General features: G+C 41.6%; 1 protein-coding gene and 1 non-coding gene across 4 annotated transcripts in view; both read left to right on the top strand.

Moving 5' to 3' along the window:
* The window catches only part of RBMX (RNA binding motif protein X-linked), a 252061-nt gene extending 237511 nt beyond the window's left edge, over positions 1–14550 (top strand). Inside the window, exons 1-9 of one of the 3 annotated variants that reach the window (XM_069867959.1) lie at positions 3120–3199; positions 4398–4524; positions 4709–4815; positions 10134–10305; positions 11384–11500; positions 12886–13000; positions 13120–13245; positions 13336–13427; positions 13924–14550. In XM_069867959.1, coding sequence (XP_069724060.1) covers positions 4416–4524; positions 4709–4815; positions 10134–10305; positions 11384–11500; positions 12886–13000; positions 13120–13245; positions 13336–13427; positions 13924–14231 — 1146 coding nt within the window. In that variant the 5' untranslated portion in view covers positions 3120–3199; positions 4398–4415 and the 3' untranslated portion in view covers positions 14232–14550. Of the gene's footprint in view, positions 1–3119; positions 3200–4397; positions 4525–4708; positions 4816–10133; positions 10306–11383; positions 11501–12885; positions 13001–13119; positions 13246–13320; positions 13428–13923 lie in introns of those variants that run through there. The other 2 variants (XM_069867957.1, XM_069867958.1) reach the window with 2 other exon arrangements.
* On the top strand, positions 4562–4634 carry LOC138726393 (small nucleolar RNA SNORD61). Its single transcript, XR_011338437.1, has one exon. It is a non-coding gene; the product is annotated as a small nucleolar RNA SNORD61 (small nucleolar RNA).
* Positions 14551–20596: the final 6046 nt, after the last annotated feature.

The following is a 20596-nucleotide window of genomic DNA, read 5'->3' as shown; positions in this document are numbered from 1 at the left end:
GTTGGTGGAGTTTTCCTGGTCTCTTTGCCCAGTTCAGAATCACTAAGTTGGAAAAGACCTCCAGGATCATTGAGTAATCCCATCTAGGTCTGTTTCCTATTCTGTAGGAGCCAGTATTGGGACCTCTTATTACTATCTTAATTTCCTATCAGAAAATTCAAAGTTGAAAGATCATTTGCAAAAGAAACTGTCATGGCTCTTTAGCTTTGAACTTTTTACTCAATGAAGCATAAGAGGGATTTGTTTCCATACAGACTGCAATTTGTTCCCTATAGTTTTTCTACACAAATTCAAACTTTAAAAAAAAAAAAAAAGGAAAAAAAGAAAAAGAATTATATGTCCTTTAATCCTCTAGGAAAAAGATCTGTCTCGCTGAATGTGAAACAAGACCACACATGAACTATATAGAGTAATACAGTAAAATACTGTTCCAGCTTGTGGTGTAGATGGAACCAAGGTTTTATCAGAAGCCTGATGAAGATATTTTTTTAGGACAAAGGATAGAAGAGTTTGGCCCTATTACGGTACACCAGTTATGTTCAAATGCTGTTTCAAATGCAATTAAGTTTAGGCTAACCCCATTTAGCTACATGTATAGCACATGTTAACAGAATGTTAATAAAATGAAGCCTGGAGCTACCAATGGAATATTTTACTCTTTTAATCAGAAGAAGAAAAAGAGATTTCAGTTTGCATTTGCTTATCTCTCCAATTATTTGGGAGGCAGCCAGCAAACACACTACTGTAGGTCACGGAAGCACACAGAGGTTTCACACATAGGTGGAGACTATTTTTAGCATGTTTCTTACAGGACTAACAATTCACTTTATTGTTCACTCTCCGTTCCAGGGAGGCTCTGAGGTTTAAAATCTTCTGTATTGAAACTAGAAGTTGAATGTTTTTTTCATATGATAATTGGATGAGTATGTAGCTATGCTGTTCTTTGGCAGCTGCATTGTTATCTCAAGCAGTGCCCTCCCACTTTGTTACCGAAGGTCATCTTTCCCTTTTCCCACACACAGTAACAGCACCCGGAAACTCTGAGCATCTGTGCAGGAAAGGTGATCATCTTTAAATATGTACTACAGTCTAGAGCACTGTTTGAGAGCTACCTTCTTCTTTTCTATTCTCAACAGATCTATGAGGTCGTCTGAAGCAATGTTGCCTTCTGCTTTCCCTAACACAAAGAGCAGTTGAATATCAGTGTTTGAACAGAGGAGACTGAAAACATGAAGATAAGAATAGAGGTCTGATGTTCTTTTATCAGGATGTAACAGTTGCGTAGCTCTGCAACAGTAATGGCACTGGGCAGTACCGGTAGTCTATGGACTCTGTGGCACCTCCCAGAAATGATGTTCTGCAGGGTTCCACCAGGGAGAATGGAAGTCAAGAGAGGATCTGGGCAATGTCCAGCCCATGCATTAAGAATATGCATAAGGTAACATGCTGGTGGATGATATCCGTTGTCTCCTGTGACTCTAACACTGCCTAGGAAACCACATCACTGTTTCTAATTGCTTCAACCCCACCTATCCCCTTCTACCCCTCCATAACGCTGGTATGAGTAATGGTATGGGAAGGAGTCAGAAAGGCAGTAGATATAGCTAGGAAAAGTATCGGGCTTTGCCTTTTAACTCCCAGCAGATTCAGTGTAGGTACTACTCAAGGAAGGGATGCTATGGTGTCTGCAAGAAAAGGACCAGTATGTACAAGCAAGAGCCTAGGTACCAGCCCACCCTGCCTACTAAGCAGCATGGATGCCCTTTGAAAAGCCCTAGGAAAAACCACCCGGGAACCCGGTGCAGTACAGGAACATGGAGCAGGTCTGGAGACCAGCTCCAAAGACCTGGCAGACATCCCTCAGCACTGCAAATCCCCAGGAACAGGCAAGGACTGGCTGTTGGCATCCAGTTACTCAAACCAGGGATGAGGGGATTCCCTTGAGGTTCTGTTTTACGTCCTCTGGTTAATCCTAGTGAGATTTCAGCATGGGAACCAGGTGTATTAAATAATTTACTTGTGATACAACTTGGCAGTTCCTTCACTCACAAGGATGAGTCAGGAGCTACATGAAATCCTGAAATATTCAAGGAACCTGCAGTTCCTTAGCTTTTGCATCTTGTAGAAATCAACTCTAAGGGGGCCTTCTTAAGGAGTCAGAATGGGTATCATTTACAGGTCCTGGCTGCCAGTTTTCAGATGCCAAACTCACTGTGCTGCTGGAAAAAGAGGTAATCAATGGACACAGACTTGCAAAATAGCTACCCTGTCCAAAACCACACAGAATCCATGGTCAGGCAGCTTCCTTTCTGGTTTTGTCACTTAGGTTTTAAGAAAGGAACAGAGAAATCCAGTTTTGGTTTTGTATCAGACGACTTGAGTGGTGATTTGACTGGTTGACTCTAAGAAAATAGGCCTTGTCAACTGATTAATTCCCATTTAGATAATCTACAAATTCTAATTATGAAAACTTAGCCGATTTGGTATGCACAGACTTTGTCCTTGCTTTCTAGCTATAAGATTTTGTCAGCAAAAGGAAATACCTGCAGCTGAACTTCAGATATAATTAACAGTTAAGTTGAACAAACACAAAAGTTTGTTACCAACAAAAAAGTGGTAACACTTTGTGTTACCGACATATTTCATTTTAAATGACACTTTTATTGGGCACTGGAACAGGCTGCCCAGGGAGGGGGTTGAGTCACCTTCCCTGGAGGTGTTTAAAAGACGGGTGGATGAGGCGCTGAGGAACATGGTTTAGTGATTGATGGGAATGGTTGGACTCGATGATCCAGTGGGTCCTTTCCAACCTGGTGATTCTATGATTCTTTCAGCTGAAGCCTCTGAGGAAGGGGTACAGTCAGGGCCTCATTAATTAAACTACAACCGCCTGAAGACAGTTGTGTCCGAGCAGGGCTGACCCTGGTTTAGTGGCAGATAGGAATGGTTGGACTCGATGCTCTAAGAGGTCTTTCCCGACCTGGTGAGTCTATGATTCTATGATCCCCGCACAGACACTATAACCGCGTTTCTCCCGCGGCGGCGGACCGAGGGCCCGGCCCTCCCGCAGGGCAGCGCCGCCCGCCCCCCGCCGCGCTCGCCTGCATCCGGGTCCCCGGCCGGCGGTGACGTCACGCTATAAAGGCCCGCAGCGCCTTTGTTCCCTCCATTGCGCAGTTGCGTTTCGGGCCGAGTGGAGGTGAGCGCGGCCGGGCGGCTCGGGGAGGGGGCGCGGGGCCCTGCGGGACGGGCTGCGCTGCCGAGGGGGGCGGCGCGCCGAAAGGGCGGCCCGGGGCGAGGGGGCCGCGGGCCGGCGGAGCCCAGCCGGGCTTCCCACGCGCCTGGGGCCGCGGAGGGCGCCGCGTGGCCGCGACGGGGCGAGCGGGGGGTCCCGACCGCGTGAGGCGCGGCGGCCGCCATTTTAGGCGCGGGGGGCTGCGTTCGGGGTCCCGCCGCTCGGGGCTCCGCGTCCCCGGCGTGGACGAAGGGCGGGCGGCCGCGGACGGGACGGGCCGGGCGGGTAGGTCGGAGCCAGGTTGAGAGAGGTGCGCGGCCGCTGCGCGCCGGGAGAGGGGCCCCTGCCGAAGGCGGCCGCCGCCATTTTGTGGCGGTGGCCGGCGAGCGCGGGGAGGCTGAGTCTCCCCCACCCCCGTCCTCGCCCCGGGGGCCGCTTTGTCCCCGCGCTCCGGGCGGGCGGGGGGAGGCACGTCCCGCCCCGTGTTCTCGCCATGCGGCCGCAGGCGCGCCGCCAGTACCGCGCGGCTTGGCTTTGTCTTTGTGCTTGGCGCTTCCCCCCTCCCTCCCCCCTCCGCGCCTTGGCCGCGGCCTTGCTGTGCGGAGCTGCTGGGGTGGTCTGGGATCTATTAGGCTGACGAGGGGTGTAGGACAGGGCTTTGGCGTAGTGGCGTTGCGGTTTGAGTGCTTTGAAGAACGAGCTTAATTTGGAATACTGGCCCAAGCTGACTTTTAGTTTAATATTTTGGTATTATTTTGACCTAATGAGTAAGCCGCTCGAAACACGCGGCAGAATTTCGAGGGAGGGAGTACTAGGGTTACCATAGAGGGCAAAAAGACTAATCCTGAAGGACTTTGCGTTCACTGATACTGCTTGATCCTAAGAGAGTTCTCATCAGTGCTTTGTTACTCCTCTTAAAGTTAACTTGTTTGAAATAATCTGAAGAAGTAACTGAAGGCAGTACTAGTTGTGTCAGTTTGAAAATTTACGTCCATCATGTATGAGTATATATGCCTATATTTGTGTGTCTCTTAATTGACTCTTGTTCAAGAGTGTTCACTTGTACTTTTGAGGAAATAAGTCATTTATAGCCTGTGGGATGGAACAGGATTCATGGCTGCAGTCTGATCTTTTGTCGGTAACAATCTCATGCTTTTAATAGGTCATTTACAGAATCAAAATGGTTGAAGCAGATCGTCCCGGGAAGCTGTTCATTGGAGGCCTGAACACAGAGACTAATGAAAAAGCCCTTGAGGCTGTATTCGGCAAATACGGACGCATTGTGGAAGGTAAAAAGAAAACTAAAAAATAAAAAGGAACAATATAGCTGTGATGACTTTTTTGGCATTGATCATCTGAAATGATGGTGCTTTCATGTCCTCTAAGAAGTCCTGAGCTTAAAAGGTTAAATAAAGGTTCAGTGTTACCGCTCCATTACAGGAAGGGGTAACATGTTTGGTTTTTTTCTTGCAGTCCTTTTGATGAAAGATCGTGAAACCAACAAGTCCAGAGGATTTGCATTTGTTACATTTGAGAGCCCAGCAGATGCAAAAGATGCTGCCAGAGATATGAATGGAAAGGTAGGAATGAAGACTAATTCTATGTCACTGTTGTTACTGACCAGCAATATTGATCTTCAGGGTAAATGAGCTAGTAATAAAAATTGGAAAGGCAGCAGGTTAGAGGATCCTGGAGGCAAATTATAATTTGGCTGAATGTCTCCATGTCCCTGACAGATGTCTGGCTGTCAGTTGCTATCCCTTTCTAGTTCTCTTTAAATTGGTGGAGAGCTTTCTAGTAGTCAGCTCTTCATTCTTGCATGTCTCCTATAATGTTTTTGTTACAGCATTTTTATGCAGTACTGTGTAAATTACACTTCAGGGAAGTGACTTAACCTGTAAAGGATTAATGTTTCCCTTAACATGGGTTTAATGCGACTTCCCTGCTCTGTTGGAGCATTGACTGTGTTGATGCTCTCTGGTAATCTCTAGGTATCCTCATACATTGGTGAGTTGCACCATCAGTCTGCTTGGCATGTGAGGAGCATCTTGTCAGTTAATGTGGAATAGATTTGCAGTTAGCCAGCAAGTGGATTTGTTTGTTTACACCATACGAGGCACTGATATGACTTCAAGGGGAAGTAAAAATTGAATGCATATATAATGTCTTCAAAAAGAAAAACCTGAGAATTTGGAGCAAAAATTCTGAGATAAATACCAGAATGGTTTGTCAAAGGATTGTAGGCTCTTGTCACCTGTGTCTGTTCCAGCACATGCGTGAAAAGCTAGATTCAGGTTTGCAACTTAATGGTCAGCAGCCGCTTGTCTTCATAGTGGTGCTGTCTCCTTGGGCAGTGAAAGCTGTCTTCTCAGTTAACTTGGATTTCAGACTTATCTTTCATGTGTAATCTGAATGGTTGTGTTAAGGTCACAGTGCATCGGTCTCTTTGAGTGGTGTCTGAGATGCCATATGGGTAAGGTGAAGAAGCCTCCATTGATTGTGATTGATGCTTGGGAACTTGATAGCTGTATGTCTTATTGGTATAAGATGTGGGCATGAAGGAAAAATGTCAGTCATTGCTGTCAGTAAGTAAAACATGATGAATGTTTGCACTTCAGAAATAAGAAAATGAGCTCATAGTGTTCTCAGTGAACACATAGCGAAATGTCCTTGATTTGTGCAGTAGGCTTTCTTCTGTTTGCCTGGTTTCTGGGTGCTTCAGGACAACCTCATGCAGTTAGTGTTTCTCTGGAGACCTGCTTCCTTCTTGAACAAGTGAGTAGTATCTGTCAAGGCAGAGAGTGACAAATCAGATAATGTCTGTTCTGTACCAGCCTGAACATCCTTAAAGGTGCTCTTTTCATTTAATCGGTTTCTCTGTTGTGTAGTTTGCTGCAGTTCTGAAGACTTGTTTACCACAGTTCTTAAACGCTTAATTTCCTCTCAAGTACTTATGCGCTGAACCTTCTAAGGTAACTTTGCACAAACAGCTAATTATCAGACAAAGGAGTTTGGTCACTGATCGTAAGTGTTTGTGGAGTGCAACGTGCAGATGAAAATCCCTCTGAAAATAATCACCAGCTGTTCTAAATCTCGAATGTTGTGGCATGTGTTTGGTCACGTTGGAAACATTTAGGAAAGTATTGCTTAGTGTGGTAGCTAAATGAGATTGAATGTTTGTGGCTGAGGTAATGTCTACATGTTATGGAATGCACCATCTGCATCATAGTCGAGAAGTGCTAGAAAATACTGCTTCATCATTCTCTTGGTTTGTCTTCAACGCTACAAATCTAAAAATGTCATCATCTGCTTTGAAATTTGAACAACAAATAGTGTATGAAAAGGACATTCTCACTTGGGATTTGGCCTAGAATGCTACCTTAACGTAGACCATTTGGTGCTGCTGCTGTGTACAGTTTTCGTTCTGTACTGGCCTAGCTTGGTTCAGTGATGGATGTGGATGATGTTCATGAGGTGTGCTCTTGTCCTCATCTTCAAAAAGTTCTGGACAAGTAGTACTGCTCTTACCTCAAAGGCTCCTCTAGTCTAGAGAAACGATGCTTGAGCCGTGCTGTGAGAAGAGATCACTGTAACACATCAGAACTCCCAAATTTTTCTTTTCATTTGGAAATGATGGATCAGAGCGCTCATGAGAATTACAGGCACTTAAGAAGCAGCGGAAGCTCTGTGCAGACAATAGTTCAAGGAGTCTGTAAGGAGTTTGACCTATCTAGCCAGGGGGAAGACTTCTGCATCACCTATGTGTTGCTCATTCTGTCATTCCAGAAGAATTCAAAGTTGCAGCCAGTAGAAGAGGCTGACTTGGATTCTGCAAGAGTAAACTTGGACTTGTTTTTTTTTGCTTTGCAAACGTTTATAAAAAATGTATATCCCTCCTTTCTAGGTGGGAGGAAGAGGGTAAATTACACTTCTAAAATGGGACAAGCATGGACTAGTCTAGGCTTGCTCGTTGAAGATTAATTTCAATTCTGCAGAAGGAGGTCAGGAGATAATAAATTTGGAACAGGGGTGGAGATTTTTCACTTAAATTACTTGATCTGCAGAATCTTCCTGTTTGTGAATCTGAGCATCACTGAAGAAATGTTACAAGTGCTTTATTGTAAGAAATAATTAACCTTCTTAAAGAAGAACCTTAATTGCATGGTGGCCAAGTCTACATCGTGATATCATGAAATGCATGTGCTTACCTGGATGCGGCTGCGATTGTTCCCAAGTCTGTAGTGGTCATTCTGTGCAGTAGGCTGTTTTCATCATCTTTTGGCTCTAACTCATGATGACAAAATGGATAACTAAAGAGAGAATGTGGCATTAAAGGAAACATCTGGGACAAGCCAAAGATTGAATTGCAATGTAGACCTGCCCAGACATCTGGACTGTCTTATGAAGTTGGAAGCAAATATTACAATCTGGACAGCAGTCTTAAACTGTACTCAGCGCTACAGAAGACTGTCTTCCTTTAATCAACAGAAAGAGTTTTTAGTTCTTCTGGTGAAGAAGTGACACAATACATAGGATCTCAGCGTGATAAGAAATGACCTTCAGTTCCTGAATATGGAAGCCCACTTGATATGCCATCAGGGAAGAAGCAGGAATGGTGGAGTCACTGCAATATCAACAGTAAAATGATCCGTGTGAGAGGAAAGCCCTCTGTGATCTTAGGTTGCAGTTCCATTCAAGTTTCTGTAAGTGTCCTTGAAATACTTTATGGCTGCCCCGCACCAAGAACTTCCAAAGAACTTAATTTATCTATTCTGTTGGAATGTGGAACAGTGTGCAGGATGGTTGTGTAATTCCCTTTGGTTAAGGTTCCCTGGCTCATTCCACGTACAAGAGTTTTTGATTGCCAGTCTATTATCCTTAAATGACTTTGCTACTTTTTAGCACCAAGGTGACTCCACTTTATGGTGCCCATATAATAGTAAAAGTGCTACTGTTTACACTCTGAATCAAGGTTATAAACACCAACTGATGAGTGTATTGACAACTGGTGCTTCGGGCTCGTTTACAAAAATCCTTATTCTGGGATGGCTTGTGTGAATTTTATCTGTTCAGTGAGATGAGACACTTCTTTGACTTAAGATTCTATAAAATTGTCCCCTCTGCTTTAAAATATGACAAACTTTGACAAATATCTTCTGGTTAACAAAAAAGAATCTTCTTTGACTTCATGAAACATCTTTTTTTGACCTTGGGCGTAGCTATTTAAGACCACTTGTATAAAGCCCTTTCTATTGAAACCTGTCTTTTGCCTAGGTAAAACGCCTATAGTGTGAGGCAGAAGGAAATAGTTTGCCTTATTTCTCCTCCTACCTCCTACATAAAAAAGAAAGAGCTTGGACCTAGCATGCAAGTGTTCAGAACCCATGCTAGCAGGATGGTGTGTGGTTTCTAAACTTGAAATAAGCTGTTGGGAATCTGCCATGAAACTGACAGCAGTGGTCATGATGGCAAAGCTAAAGGCTTCAAGCTCACTGTTCCTGTTTTGAGAAGGATGGCTGAGACAGGGCAATGGTGATGATGGCAAAATAATGATGCAAACTGAGAAGTTTCAGTAATGAGAGGTACTAATGCTCAAACTTGGAATGTTTTGGCTAGTCCTGCTAAAAGGCTTTTTGAAGAACCTTCCGTAAGTAAAATGTTTTCATGAAGTCAAAGCCAAGATCAAAATGGTTCTGCTAGTATTTCTTTTTTCCTCACAATGGATCAAGTTGAACCTGTGGATATAAACATTGTTTTTTCGAACAGTAGCTGCTACTACATATGGTGACAGAGTACATGAGCTACTGTGGTGGATAAATTAAGAGAAGGCTAGATTTCAGTGGAGAACGAAAAGACTCAGTACCTCAATAAACAGCATATCACCAGTTCAGAGTTGGTAGTCACTAAGTCACGTTCATGCTCATTTTTTGCAGTGGAGTGGTGCAATAAACAACGCTTCCTGCCTGTATAATTCATGAGTTGTCATAGCAGAGTTTAACACTAAACTGCTATAAAAGGCACGTAAACCATGTTTGCCAGGATAAATGCACAGTAACCTGACTTCAGTGGAGCTTGAGATCTTGGCTCTGCTGTAACTACCAAATGTGTGATGTCTGAAAGATTACACAGAAATTTGATTAATTAGGTTGAGGTACTCTATATGTCTTAACCACCTGCTCATGTTTGAGGTACAGTAGTTGGCTGTAGAGTTTCTGTTACTGCAGGCCTATATTCCAGAAAAAGCTTCCACTTTTTTCCACAAATAAAACCCCACATCACAAAGCACCTCACCTCTGGAAAAGCAAGTAATGAGAGTAAATTGTGACACTCACCTTTGTTGAAAACCCGTCTTGAAACAGTAGAAAGGAGGGGTGAATTATCATACTCGTTCTGCTTTGTAGATGCTGAAATTACTTCTAAATACTTCAGTGATCACCGTTTTATCAGGACATCAAGAAAATGTACTAAACGGCCTCCCCATTGCCAGAAACCCCAACTGAAGCTAAGATATCTTCAGCTTAACCCTGTAACTCCTGGTGCGGTCCTAGTTTTGTACAAAAGTCCATGGCAATTGAAAGTAAATTGGAGACCATAAATCATATTTCATTTACAGAATAAATGACATGGGGCTGCCGTAATCATTGGACACTTGTATTTTCACTGAAAGTCTTTTCTGATGCTGCTCTGTTTTTTTTCATCAATACCACAAGAATGAAGTGCTGTAGAAGTTAGGCCCAACATGCTGCTGAGTACATGGGGACTAATACTGAAGACTGAAATCAGTTCTAGAGTTGCTCTAACTTTATAAAATGGAAGCCCCGTATTAGTGAAGCAAGAGGGGCTTAATTTAAGAAATACAAACATGACTGAGCAGTAAGTAAAGCAGCTTCTTCTTTAGTCATTAGATGGGAAGGCAATTAAAGTGGAACAAGCAACCAAGCCATCCTTTGAAAGTGGTGGCAGGCGTGGGCCGCCACCCCCTCCACGAAGCAGAGGTCCTCCCAGGGGCCTTAGAGGTGGAAGAGGCGGAAGTGGCGTGAGAGGACCACCTTCAAGAGGGAGTCACTTGGGTATGTATTTACCTCTCTCATTATATACTCGGACAACATACAAGACAATGCCATTGGAAGATGACAGTAATCCTACTGGAAAAAAGTCAAACAGCCGAATAGTGCACTCCTTGTTCCTTATTAAAATGATGAAATATGATCTCTGCAGTTTAGTCAATTTTTTATTAGGCAAGTACGCCTTAAGAGAAGGCTTTCCAATGTGAAGATTCCCTTCTACAACTAACACTCCACTTGACTTTTGGCTGTGAAAGAAAAGCAAAACTCCTGTCTTCCATGTGAGAAAGGAAGCTTTCTGATATTGAAGTTGAAAAAGCGATTCTCTTCCACCAGGGAAAGGGAACTGCCTTTCATTCTTACTATCAAGAGATCTAAACTTAATAAATTCTAGGAATGATCCTTGCAGATTGTAGAGAGAGTTAGAGAGGCTAAGACTTGTTTGTTGTTATAAAATAGTGTGTTGAGTTGAAGCTTTCTGAAGTGGAAGGATGGCACATTACTTGATACTGGATGTTCTTTAGTTTTAGATACAGCTATTTAGTCAGCCTTTTCAGTATCAAAACTGTTACCTGAAAGAAAAAGCAAGTAGCGCCTGAGGTAGAACAGTAAAAGCTGCAATGCAGAAAAAAGATGGAAGTGGTGAAAACTCCTGTCTTCAAGAGTCTGTTGTAGTAGGTTCTACAGACTGCAGTGTCTCTGTTGCCTCTCTGTAGGATCTTCTCCAGTATATCCTCCTAGATGGCTCTTGTCTTTGGAGAACAGTAACTTGTTGAGCATTTAAGCTGTGACTGAATACATATATCAGATTTCTCCCTTGTGTCACATTGTGGCTTTTGGATAAGTTCTAGAATACAGTTCTTGACAGCAATTTAGGCTGTGAAAGTTAACTTGCTGGGTTCTCAGTTCTGCCAGTATCATCTAGTCATGGCCAAAACACAAGAGAAGGCTTTGAGGTGTAGTTTTAAAGGTTTACGGTTGATCACATAGTAGTAATAGTGCCTAGGTTATAGTAGTTAGGCTGTAGGGGCATACAGGTGAATATCACAGAAATAACAGGCTGTTTCATGTCTTATCCTTCTAGGGTCTTCACGAGGTCCACTTCCCATGAAAAGAGGTCCACCTCCACGAAGTGGGGGCCCTCCACCAAAAAGATCCGCACCTTCAGGACCAGTGCGCAGCAGTAGTATGGGAGGAAGAGGTAAGGACTTCATGAATTATTTTGTTGCTTAGTCAACTGAAGCACCTTAGCCTTTCTTCAGGAACTGTTGCAAGTCATTGTTCCTAACTTAAGTCTGTGGTGGAATAGTATATTGGGGTTTTTTTTCTAATCTCGCCATTTGAATATGTTGCTTCCAGTGCTGCTTTAAAACTGTAAAAGTAGAAGTTTGAAGTATTAGGAAAATTCCCTCTTATTTGTTTTCACTGTTCAATCTTTTCTATTTTACACTGTCATATAAAAGAAGAAAAGAGTGAATTTGAGCAGTGTTGTTTTCCGAGTTCAAAAGGGGATATAAAGCAGCAGAAACTGCTAGCAGGAACAACCCAGCGTTTGGCCAGCTTGACATTGGTTCCAAATTTTTTTCATAATGGAAACAAGAGCCTTGAAGATGAGGGTTGCAGAAGTCCTTCTGCAATAGGTAACAACCATATGAGGGCCAGTATTGAAGTGGACCCACCCAAAACAGCTCGGAAGGTTCTAGAACTGAATGTTGTCAATTCAGCAGTTTACATCAATTTGGAAAATTAAAAAGCTTGACAAATGGGTACTGCATGAGCTGAATGAAAACAAGTCGATACTAGATTCTGCTCTGCTACTCTTTTGCACCACATAAATGATCCATTTCTTGATCACATTGTGACATTGACAAAAAATTAATTCTATGTAGTCAGTGTCAGTTCTGCAGTGGCTGGGCTGAGGCAAAGCACCAAAGCAGTTCCTCAAACCAAAGCTGCATCAGAAGGCGGCTGTGGTCACTATTGGCTGGCAAGCAGAATCATCCATTACAACTTGCTGGATCCTGGTGGAACCATCACAGCAGAGAAATACTGCTGGGAAATGGAAAAAATGCACCAAGAACTGTAGTGTCGATAACATTGGCCATTTGAAAAGGTTCAACTCTTGTCTATGACAATGCACAACTGCGTGTCTCTCAAATGACTGTGCAGAAGCTGCACACTGGGCTACAAAACTACTTCACCCAGCTGATTTGGCAGACCTCTCTCCCACTGATAGCATTTTCAAACATCTCTGCTTTCTGCAAGAGATGTTTTTCCACAACCAAGCAGCAGCTCAGAGCGCCTTCAAAGAGGTAATCTGTTCCAGGGCTCTAGAACTCTATGCTGACAGAATAAATAGACTTGTTTCTTGTTGGCAAACATGCATTGTTATTATTTTGCTTCATAAATTTTACTGAGATACACTGCTTTAAAGTTGATTCTTAAAACCAGCTATTTTTGCACCTACCTAATACTATAAATACAGGCTACAGAGATGTTTAAATAGGTATCAACAGTGTGCTGATACTTGCCTTGAGGAGTCTTCTGTGTGACTAAAGTTAAAAAAATTTAACTGTTTCTCTTAAGCTCCTGTGTCACGTGGAAGAGACAGTTACGGTGGTCCCCCCCGCAGAGAACCAATGCCATCAAGAAGAGATGTCTACATGTCACCAAGAGATGATGGCTATAGCACTAAAGATGGGTAAATTCTTTTACTATTTTAGTTTTTTCTTTTTTGTGTGTGTGTTTGGAGTAAGATTTTGATCTGTGTTTTTTCGAAGCGTGTCAAAGAGCTAATATCTGAATTCTTCTTCTTTATAGGTACTCAAGCAGAGATTATCCCAGTTCCAGGGATACGCGGGACTATGCACCACCTCCACGAGACTACGCATATCGTGATTATGGTCATTCCAGTTCACGTGATGAATACCCCTCTAGGGGATACAGGTACCTACTGTTGGATTTTTCTGCTGTCATTTTATCCTTGCTGTGATCTTACTGATTTGTACTAAGTCTTAGTAGTCTTTCCTCCTATAGTGATCGTGATGGATACGGTGGTGGGCGGGACAGAGACTACTCAGATCATCCCAGTGGTGGAGGCTCCTACAGAGATTCGTATGAGAGTTACGGTAAGACTCCATTTTGAGGATTATCTAATAATTTTTACAGTCAGTAAAACCTGACTTTTACTAGGTTGTTCAAGTTTTAGGGGGAAATGGCACACTTCCCCCCACCCCTTACAGTGAACGTACAGTTGTTTGGTTATCATTTGATCATCTTGTTAAATAAGGTATAACCTAAAGAAGCAAAGTCTCCAGAATTGCAGCTGTCTGGAAAATATGGCTGAGTTTCTTCTCTAAAATAACAAGCTGTTCTGGAATACCCAGTAGAGCGCCTTCCTGAATAAACACCGTCTTCATTCCTTCAGAGTCTTTAAATCCACTCACTGCCTGATATGCAATTCCCATTTTAAATACCATTAGGGTGGCAGATTATATTAAGAACATCTCAGTGCATACAAAAGAGTAGCAGTAAACATTTAATACAGCAATTCTATAAATTCAGAATGACATTGTTATATATAACTTATGGTGTTGCCATATTACCTGACCATTGACCCTGCAGGTAACTCACGTAGTGCTCCACCTGCACGAGGGCCCCCGCCATCTTATGGTGGAAGCAGTCGGTATGATGATTACGGCAGCACACGAGATGGATATGGAAGCCGAGAAAGTTACTCAAGCAGCAGAAGTGATGTCTACTCAAGTGGCCGTGATCGTGTTGGAAGACAAGACAGGGGTCTTCCCCCATCCATGGAAAGGGGCTATCCACCTCCTCGTGATTCTTACAGTAGTTCAAGCCGCGGAGCGCCCAGAGGTGGTGGCCGTGGCGGAAGCAGATCCGATAGAGGTGGAGGCAGAAGCAGATACTAAAAACACTCTTAAACTTTTGGACCAAGACAGATTACTTTTCAAAAAAAAAAAAAAAAAAGAGAAGTGGAAGTTGTTCTATCTTTACTACCAGAGGACTACTAAAAGAAAAAGTTGTTTTCACCTTTTTTTTTATTGTTGCCTGTTTAGTTTTCCCCTCCATGACTTTTATGCTTTTGTGAGGAAAAGTTAAACCAATGTTTAATTTCATTTCAAAATTGTTAACATTTCTTTCAAAAAGCAGATGTTAAATGTATAAAACTTGAGCTGTGTACTAGTGTTGTAATTTTCAAAGTAAAGTTTCCCTGAAATGCCACACTTCCATCTGATTTTCCTCATGAATGGAACAAGCGGTTCTTAAGATCTTCCACACGACATCCAACCATCTGTCAGGGAGGTGGATTGTTCTACATGTTCAGCATTTCATTCTTGAACGAAGTGTTGCTTGTGATTTGGAGGGTGGTGGGGATATTCCACACGAAGTTCAGTTTTGCGTAGAATCTGAAGTCACGGTGTTGCCAGTACAAAATGCCTTCAGATAATTGTGTAAAGAAAAAGAGGATATCATTCACTTAACCTGAAAAAAGCAAGTGGATATTACTATTTTCTGCCTTCCTACTGTTTTATGGGGAGTTTGAAAAAAAAATCTCCCTTCCAAATAGGTCATGTACGTGTAAGTCAGCTACAAGAATACCTTTTGTAAATTAAAAACAAAAAATGACCAATTCCATCAAAGAAGCTGCAAAAGGATGCTTACTCACACTGTTTCAAATTTTTGCAACTCTGTAGTGTTTCACTTTTAAAGGAACATCTTTGATTCCAAAGGAGAAAATAAGATAAGCAAAGAAGTCTTTCTCTCCAACTTCTCAAAGGCTTATGGCTTCATAAAAACAAGTGAATCTTTCAGCATTCCACAGCTGCTTTAAAGCATCAAATGCCTGTGAAACAGCAAAGATGGTAAGCAAAGCAAACTAGTTTTTCAGTCTAAGTGAAAATTGAACCAAGTTATCTTCTTCTAGTACCATAAGACAAGCTGCACACTATGGCAATGGAAGTGCTGTCTAAATTTAAAAAAAAAAAAGAAAATAAATACTTCAGTGTATTAGAAGTTCTCCAAATTCAACATTTCTTCTTGGATAAGAGCATTTACGGTACCAATTTTGGAACTAAGGACCTAATGCCAGCTCACTGTAGAGAGAATGTTGCCAAGTAAGGTTGGGAGGGGGTTATTTTGTACCCAGTGTCTTTCAGTGAAGATGCTTAACAAGGCTGCTTATACTATATTAAACAACATTAAAGCCTTGTGAAATCAGGAATTGCTTTAGATTGACAAATACCAGCTCGGCAATTGGGACTTTGAAGCAAGCCATTGCAAACATGCTGTTTAGTTGGATGCCTGACTCTATTTAGTTTTATGCTGCATTAGAGGGATGTCTAGCATGTGTGGCAGAACCTGTGGCAAACTGTTATGACTCAGGTAAAGCCATGAAGTTCAAAATGATGCTCTTGAATATAGAAGACCTCCAACTAAAAAAACCAAAACACAAGCACAAACCCAAAAACTTTATACTACTGTTAGTCTGCAGTAAGTTGTGTCGTTCAACTTAACGGATTTAACGTGGCAGTGCACCATTGAAAAGGAATGAGCGTCCATAAGCCATGCAACCTATCACTAAGCCATTCCAGTCCATTCCAAGCCAGTGAATACTCCACCACTTAAAGAGAAGTAGTAAAACTTGCAACAGAATAATCTGCAAACCCAAGCTTCTGACTTGAAATGGGAGGGAAGCACTGTAGATTGACTTGTGCTGTAAAATCTACTTTTCTCAATTTGTTTTATCTTTCAGTTGCAGGATGATAACTTCTGGAAGACAATATTGAAGTAATGGTGGTTCATCTGTGTTGATGTCAGAGATGAGTGCCGTGCTGTGTGACCTGCCCAATAGATAAGGTAAATATTGTACTAGTGTAATAGCTGGAAGGAAGCTTTCTGGTAGTTCTGTGTTTCTAGATTTGGATGGACTTTTTCACTGGCTAAATTGTATTTTCAACTTCCTATTTAAATTTTGGAGGAGGAGGTTTAAGTAGGCTTCTTAAGTCTAGACAGAAAGAGATTTCTCATCTGCAGAAATTGGTCCAGTTTGGGTATGGCTAAACATAAGCTGCAATTATAAATGCACTTTGAATCATACTGCAGAATACTTGGCCTAGGAATCTTTGTAAGACCAGAATGCAGAAATCTGAATAGGAATAATTTGTGTCAGTACAGACACTTACTCAGTCTTGTTAGATGTGCAGAACATGGGATTTAATGATTATGCTGAGTATGTTTTTTGATTAGGAATTAATCTCTTCAGAGGCCATTGGATTAAATTGCAGACTCCCAGGCATCCCCACAGTGGTTGAAAGCTTTGTATGTCAGTTGTTTTTCATGACTTTGAAGCCTACCCTATTGAAATTATTTTTCAAATAGATGTAGTAGCATCTTTTCTGACTTGATGGGGAAGAGTGACCTACTCTTCTGTTTCTCTGATAACTCTGTCAGGGGGAAGTGGTAGTGGCTATCATGCTAATACAGCTTTTTGGAAAACTTTTTTATTAAATAATTGCTATTTAAAAACTTTAGGAAACTTCTGATACGTGCACCATGTGTTAAAATATACTGCAGAGTGAAGGATAAGGATGAATCCCTTTTCTAAGGGAAATATTTATGTAAGAAGTCTGTGTACTTTTTATGTAATGTTTTAACTGGTTTTCAAAGTAGTCTGTAAGGTATTGTGCTGTTTCAAATACTGCTTTTGAGAGCTAGCTTCCAAATAGCGAGAAGAGAAAGCTGCAGGTGGTAGTGTTCATCTGACACCTGGTCACTGATTTCAAGAAGTTCCATTTTGCGTGAAGAATAGCTTCTGTTGCCTATTGTGTGATGTTGGTAATCTCAGTTGGTTTAAAGTTAATTTTTTTTAGAGTCTGAAAATATCTGTAATGCTTTTGTCAGAATATGACAGTAATATTTTGTAAATACCCCTGATAAATTGCTACTGTAACCTCGGTGGTGGTGGGCCGTGTTGTAATTAATAAAGCTATTAAAGGTAAAAGCACTCCTTCTCAGCCCACTCTGCAGCTTATAAACATTTCCAAATACTTAATAGATATGGTGCCAGTGTTAATCTAGAGAGCAGTAAATAGAACTAAACTGACTGTATGCCAGGAAAGGTAACTTCGTTAAAAATAAGGAATGTAATTGTGCAGATTCAGCAAGCTGTTCTCCTTCTCTTGATCACGAGATCTCTTTACTTAATTTATAGCACGTCATTATTTACAGAGTTGTACCAGTGTATACACCAGTTTATTACAGGATTCCTCAGTATCATGCTGAGATGATCAAGAGCTGGTGGGGTTTTGTGGTAGGCAAGAGATTGGAGGGGCACGTGCACAGGAATTACAGAGGCTTTATTTAGTACTTGCTCTGGAGACACTGTTCTAGAAGTGCGCATTAATGCAAGTAGTCCTTAGATTATTGTAGTTTAGCTATTGATGTATTTTTATACTGTTGGGACAAATTGAATATAGTCCAAATCTATGCATCATATATATTAAAAAAAAACCAGTTCAAGGATAATTTAGCTGTTTTGTCTGTCTCTTGGTTTTTGAGACTGTACTAACTTGTATTTCCTTTTTTCCAGTCCTGGTGGCTACAAGGTGGCAGTGCAGCAGTGGATATGCATTGGAAAATTGAAGGATAACAAATTGCAACTGATAAAGCTTGGCTTTTGAGTGTGGTGTTACACACAGTGTTTGTTTTAGAGGGTTGTGTTATGATTCAGGAATTGCCTTTGAAAGTAGCACTACTGATCTCTTGGATATAAAAAATACTCTCTGGTGAAAGTCAGTTGCTGTCTGCCGTAGCAAACATCTTCCAAGAGCAAAGAGTGAGCCTTTTTTTGGTCAGTGTGTATGCATCAGCAGATTCTGCAGCAGGAAAATACTCCGAGGTTGCCCTTCACATGGGGTGCTTTCTGTTTAAGCTGAAAAAAGAGCAAGTTTTGTATAAAAGTGAGTTTTAACCTCTGAAATACAGAGAACTAAATTGTTATAGACGCTGGTTGTTTGATGAAAGGTAGTAAATGCTGATGTACTGAGACAATATTGGTAATAAATCCCTAGAATAATTAGTGTTTTCTCTACAAGCTTCTTGCAAAACTGCAGACAGCAATGCGTTTCTTGCAACAAGATGCTTTCTCAAAACTTTGCCATGGTTTTGATACATTTTTATGTTAACATATATTGATGTGCCAACCTGTGAGAGAGGACTTCTCAGGCACCAGTATTTCCTGTAGAAAACTAGCTTCAGATTGACAGAAATACTTAAGCAATTACAGCTAATAAAGTTTATGTTGACTTCTGTGGGAGACATAAACTGATGTAATTTAAACAACTAACAGTTTATAATGAGTAGCTGAAGAAGAAAAAGCATGCATACTTTGTGTAGGGGTTTAAAATGATGTTTGGGCTTTGGGATAAGAATATCAATTGAGTAACGGAGAGCAGATTGAAGGTGTAAGTCTGCCTGTAGGTAGCAGATGGGTAGCATTGCAGTATTTCCCCAAGCTAATAAACTTACTGTTAAAAAAATCATTGAGTTTTGTTTTGTTTTTTTTTAAAGTTAAAATAAAACACTGGTTACTTAGCAGCTATTGGATGGTGGAAAGGATAACTAGAGTTATGTATTGATGGAGGTTTATTGTTAGAAAGTGGTCTCTGAGAGTGCATCTTCTACAAGAAAGAACATGCTGTAATATTAGGAGATTGCTTTTTCAGCAGCAGCTTATAGTGTAGGTACTGCTGTTCAGGCTAGACCAGATCATCCTTAACTAAAATCTAATGCCAGCATATGACCTACCATATGAAAGACGTATACCTGCCTAAAATGCTAAATAATGAGAATGTACCGCTAGTGTAAATTGGCTTGTGTTGACTCAAAGCATCAGTAGATTCTGCATCAGAAAAATACTCCATTGGTGTGTGATGCTGAGGAGAATCTAGAGTGTTATCTGAACATGTGAAGGCTGTTTGCAGTATGCGCTGTTGCCGTGGTGCGACTGATGCATGTGCCACCCCAGTCCTTTGGTAATTGTGTATGGACTGCCCCCACCTCCCTTTTGTTACTTTTAAAATAATACTGTGCTATACAACCTGGTGATTCTATGATTCTATATAGTCACCACCAGTGTAAATCAATTGGCAAATTAAGGTGTGTTTGTAACTTGGGGATGGAGGTTGACTGTCAACAGATGATTGACAATTCATTTGATTGATCCCTGTCAACAAATAACCAAAGTTGAAGTGTTTTCCAAAGACCAGACGAGAAACTTCCTCGCCTGATGGCTCTACCTTCAAACTCTGGGTTAATGTAGGTAGGTGAACAAGCTGGAATATATTTAGCTGTGTCATTTCTGCAAAGTGTAAGATTGGCCTTCAGGTGGCTAATTAGAAATGCCTTAAATTTTTGGCTTTCTGAATTCTCCATGTCTCCAGGTCAGTCTTTCAAGCTTTTCCCAAGTGTTCAAAAAGGGGAGGGAGGTGGTTTAGTTGTTGCAACCATTACCATCTACTTGGGTGCACGAGCCGCAAGTGAAAGTCATGAAACAACCTGGCCACCTGCCCAAAAAAGGTTTGCTTTAGAGGAGGAAAAGGATGAAATGCTCTTGTGTTAGGGTTTGTAACACTGAGTTTAGTGAAGCAGATGTGTTATTTTGCTTGTGCTGAAATATTTCTCTTTATGTCAGAAATCAATGTGCTCTGATTAGATGATTGAAGTGGACTTCCATACACAAATGGCTGTCCCCAGTAGGTGAATGAGCATTGCCAGTTGCCTTCCCTAATACAGGTTTGGGAAAAGAAAAAGCAAGGTATAAATAGGCAGATTGCAAGTACTCACACAAAATAGTAGCGCTCATGAGATGTAGAAAAAGAATAAAACTCCACCAAAGTTCTTGTAATCAGTCATAAATTTGAAATGTTTTGCACACATATGGGTAGTTGTAGGTGTACTTCAACAGATGGCAGTGATGAGTTTTGTGATATAGCTTCAGCCAGCTTCATCATTCACACTGGCTGCAGCTCTCTATTTCCACACAACAGGGAACTGGAACTCATCCCTGTGTCCTTCTAAAGGTCAAAAGTCTGTCTAACCCTAAAAAGGCAATGATTCTTACCGAAGTCTCAGAACCAATCATAAAACCAGGGAAGTGGAGACCCAAACCCATGCATATTTATTGTGTGCTATTTATCTTTTCGCTATTCTCCCTACTCTTTAAGTTACTAGCCTAAGCAGTTCGAGAGTGCTGACGTCTTGAAAACGGTTGCTT

Source organism: Phaenicophaeus curvirostris, chromosome 13, assembly GCF_032191515.1.
Source record: "Phaenicophaeus curvirostris isolate KB17595 chromosome 13, BPBGC_Pcur_1.0, whole genome shotgun sequence".
Taxonomy (NCBI): domain Eukaryota; kingdom Metazoa; phylum Chordata; class Aves; order Cuculiformes; family Cuculidae; genus Phaenicophaeus; species Phaenicophaeus curvirostris.
The sequence above is the reverse complement of the archived record's forward strand: the minus strand, read 5'-3'. Positions and strand labels throughout refer to the sequence as shown.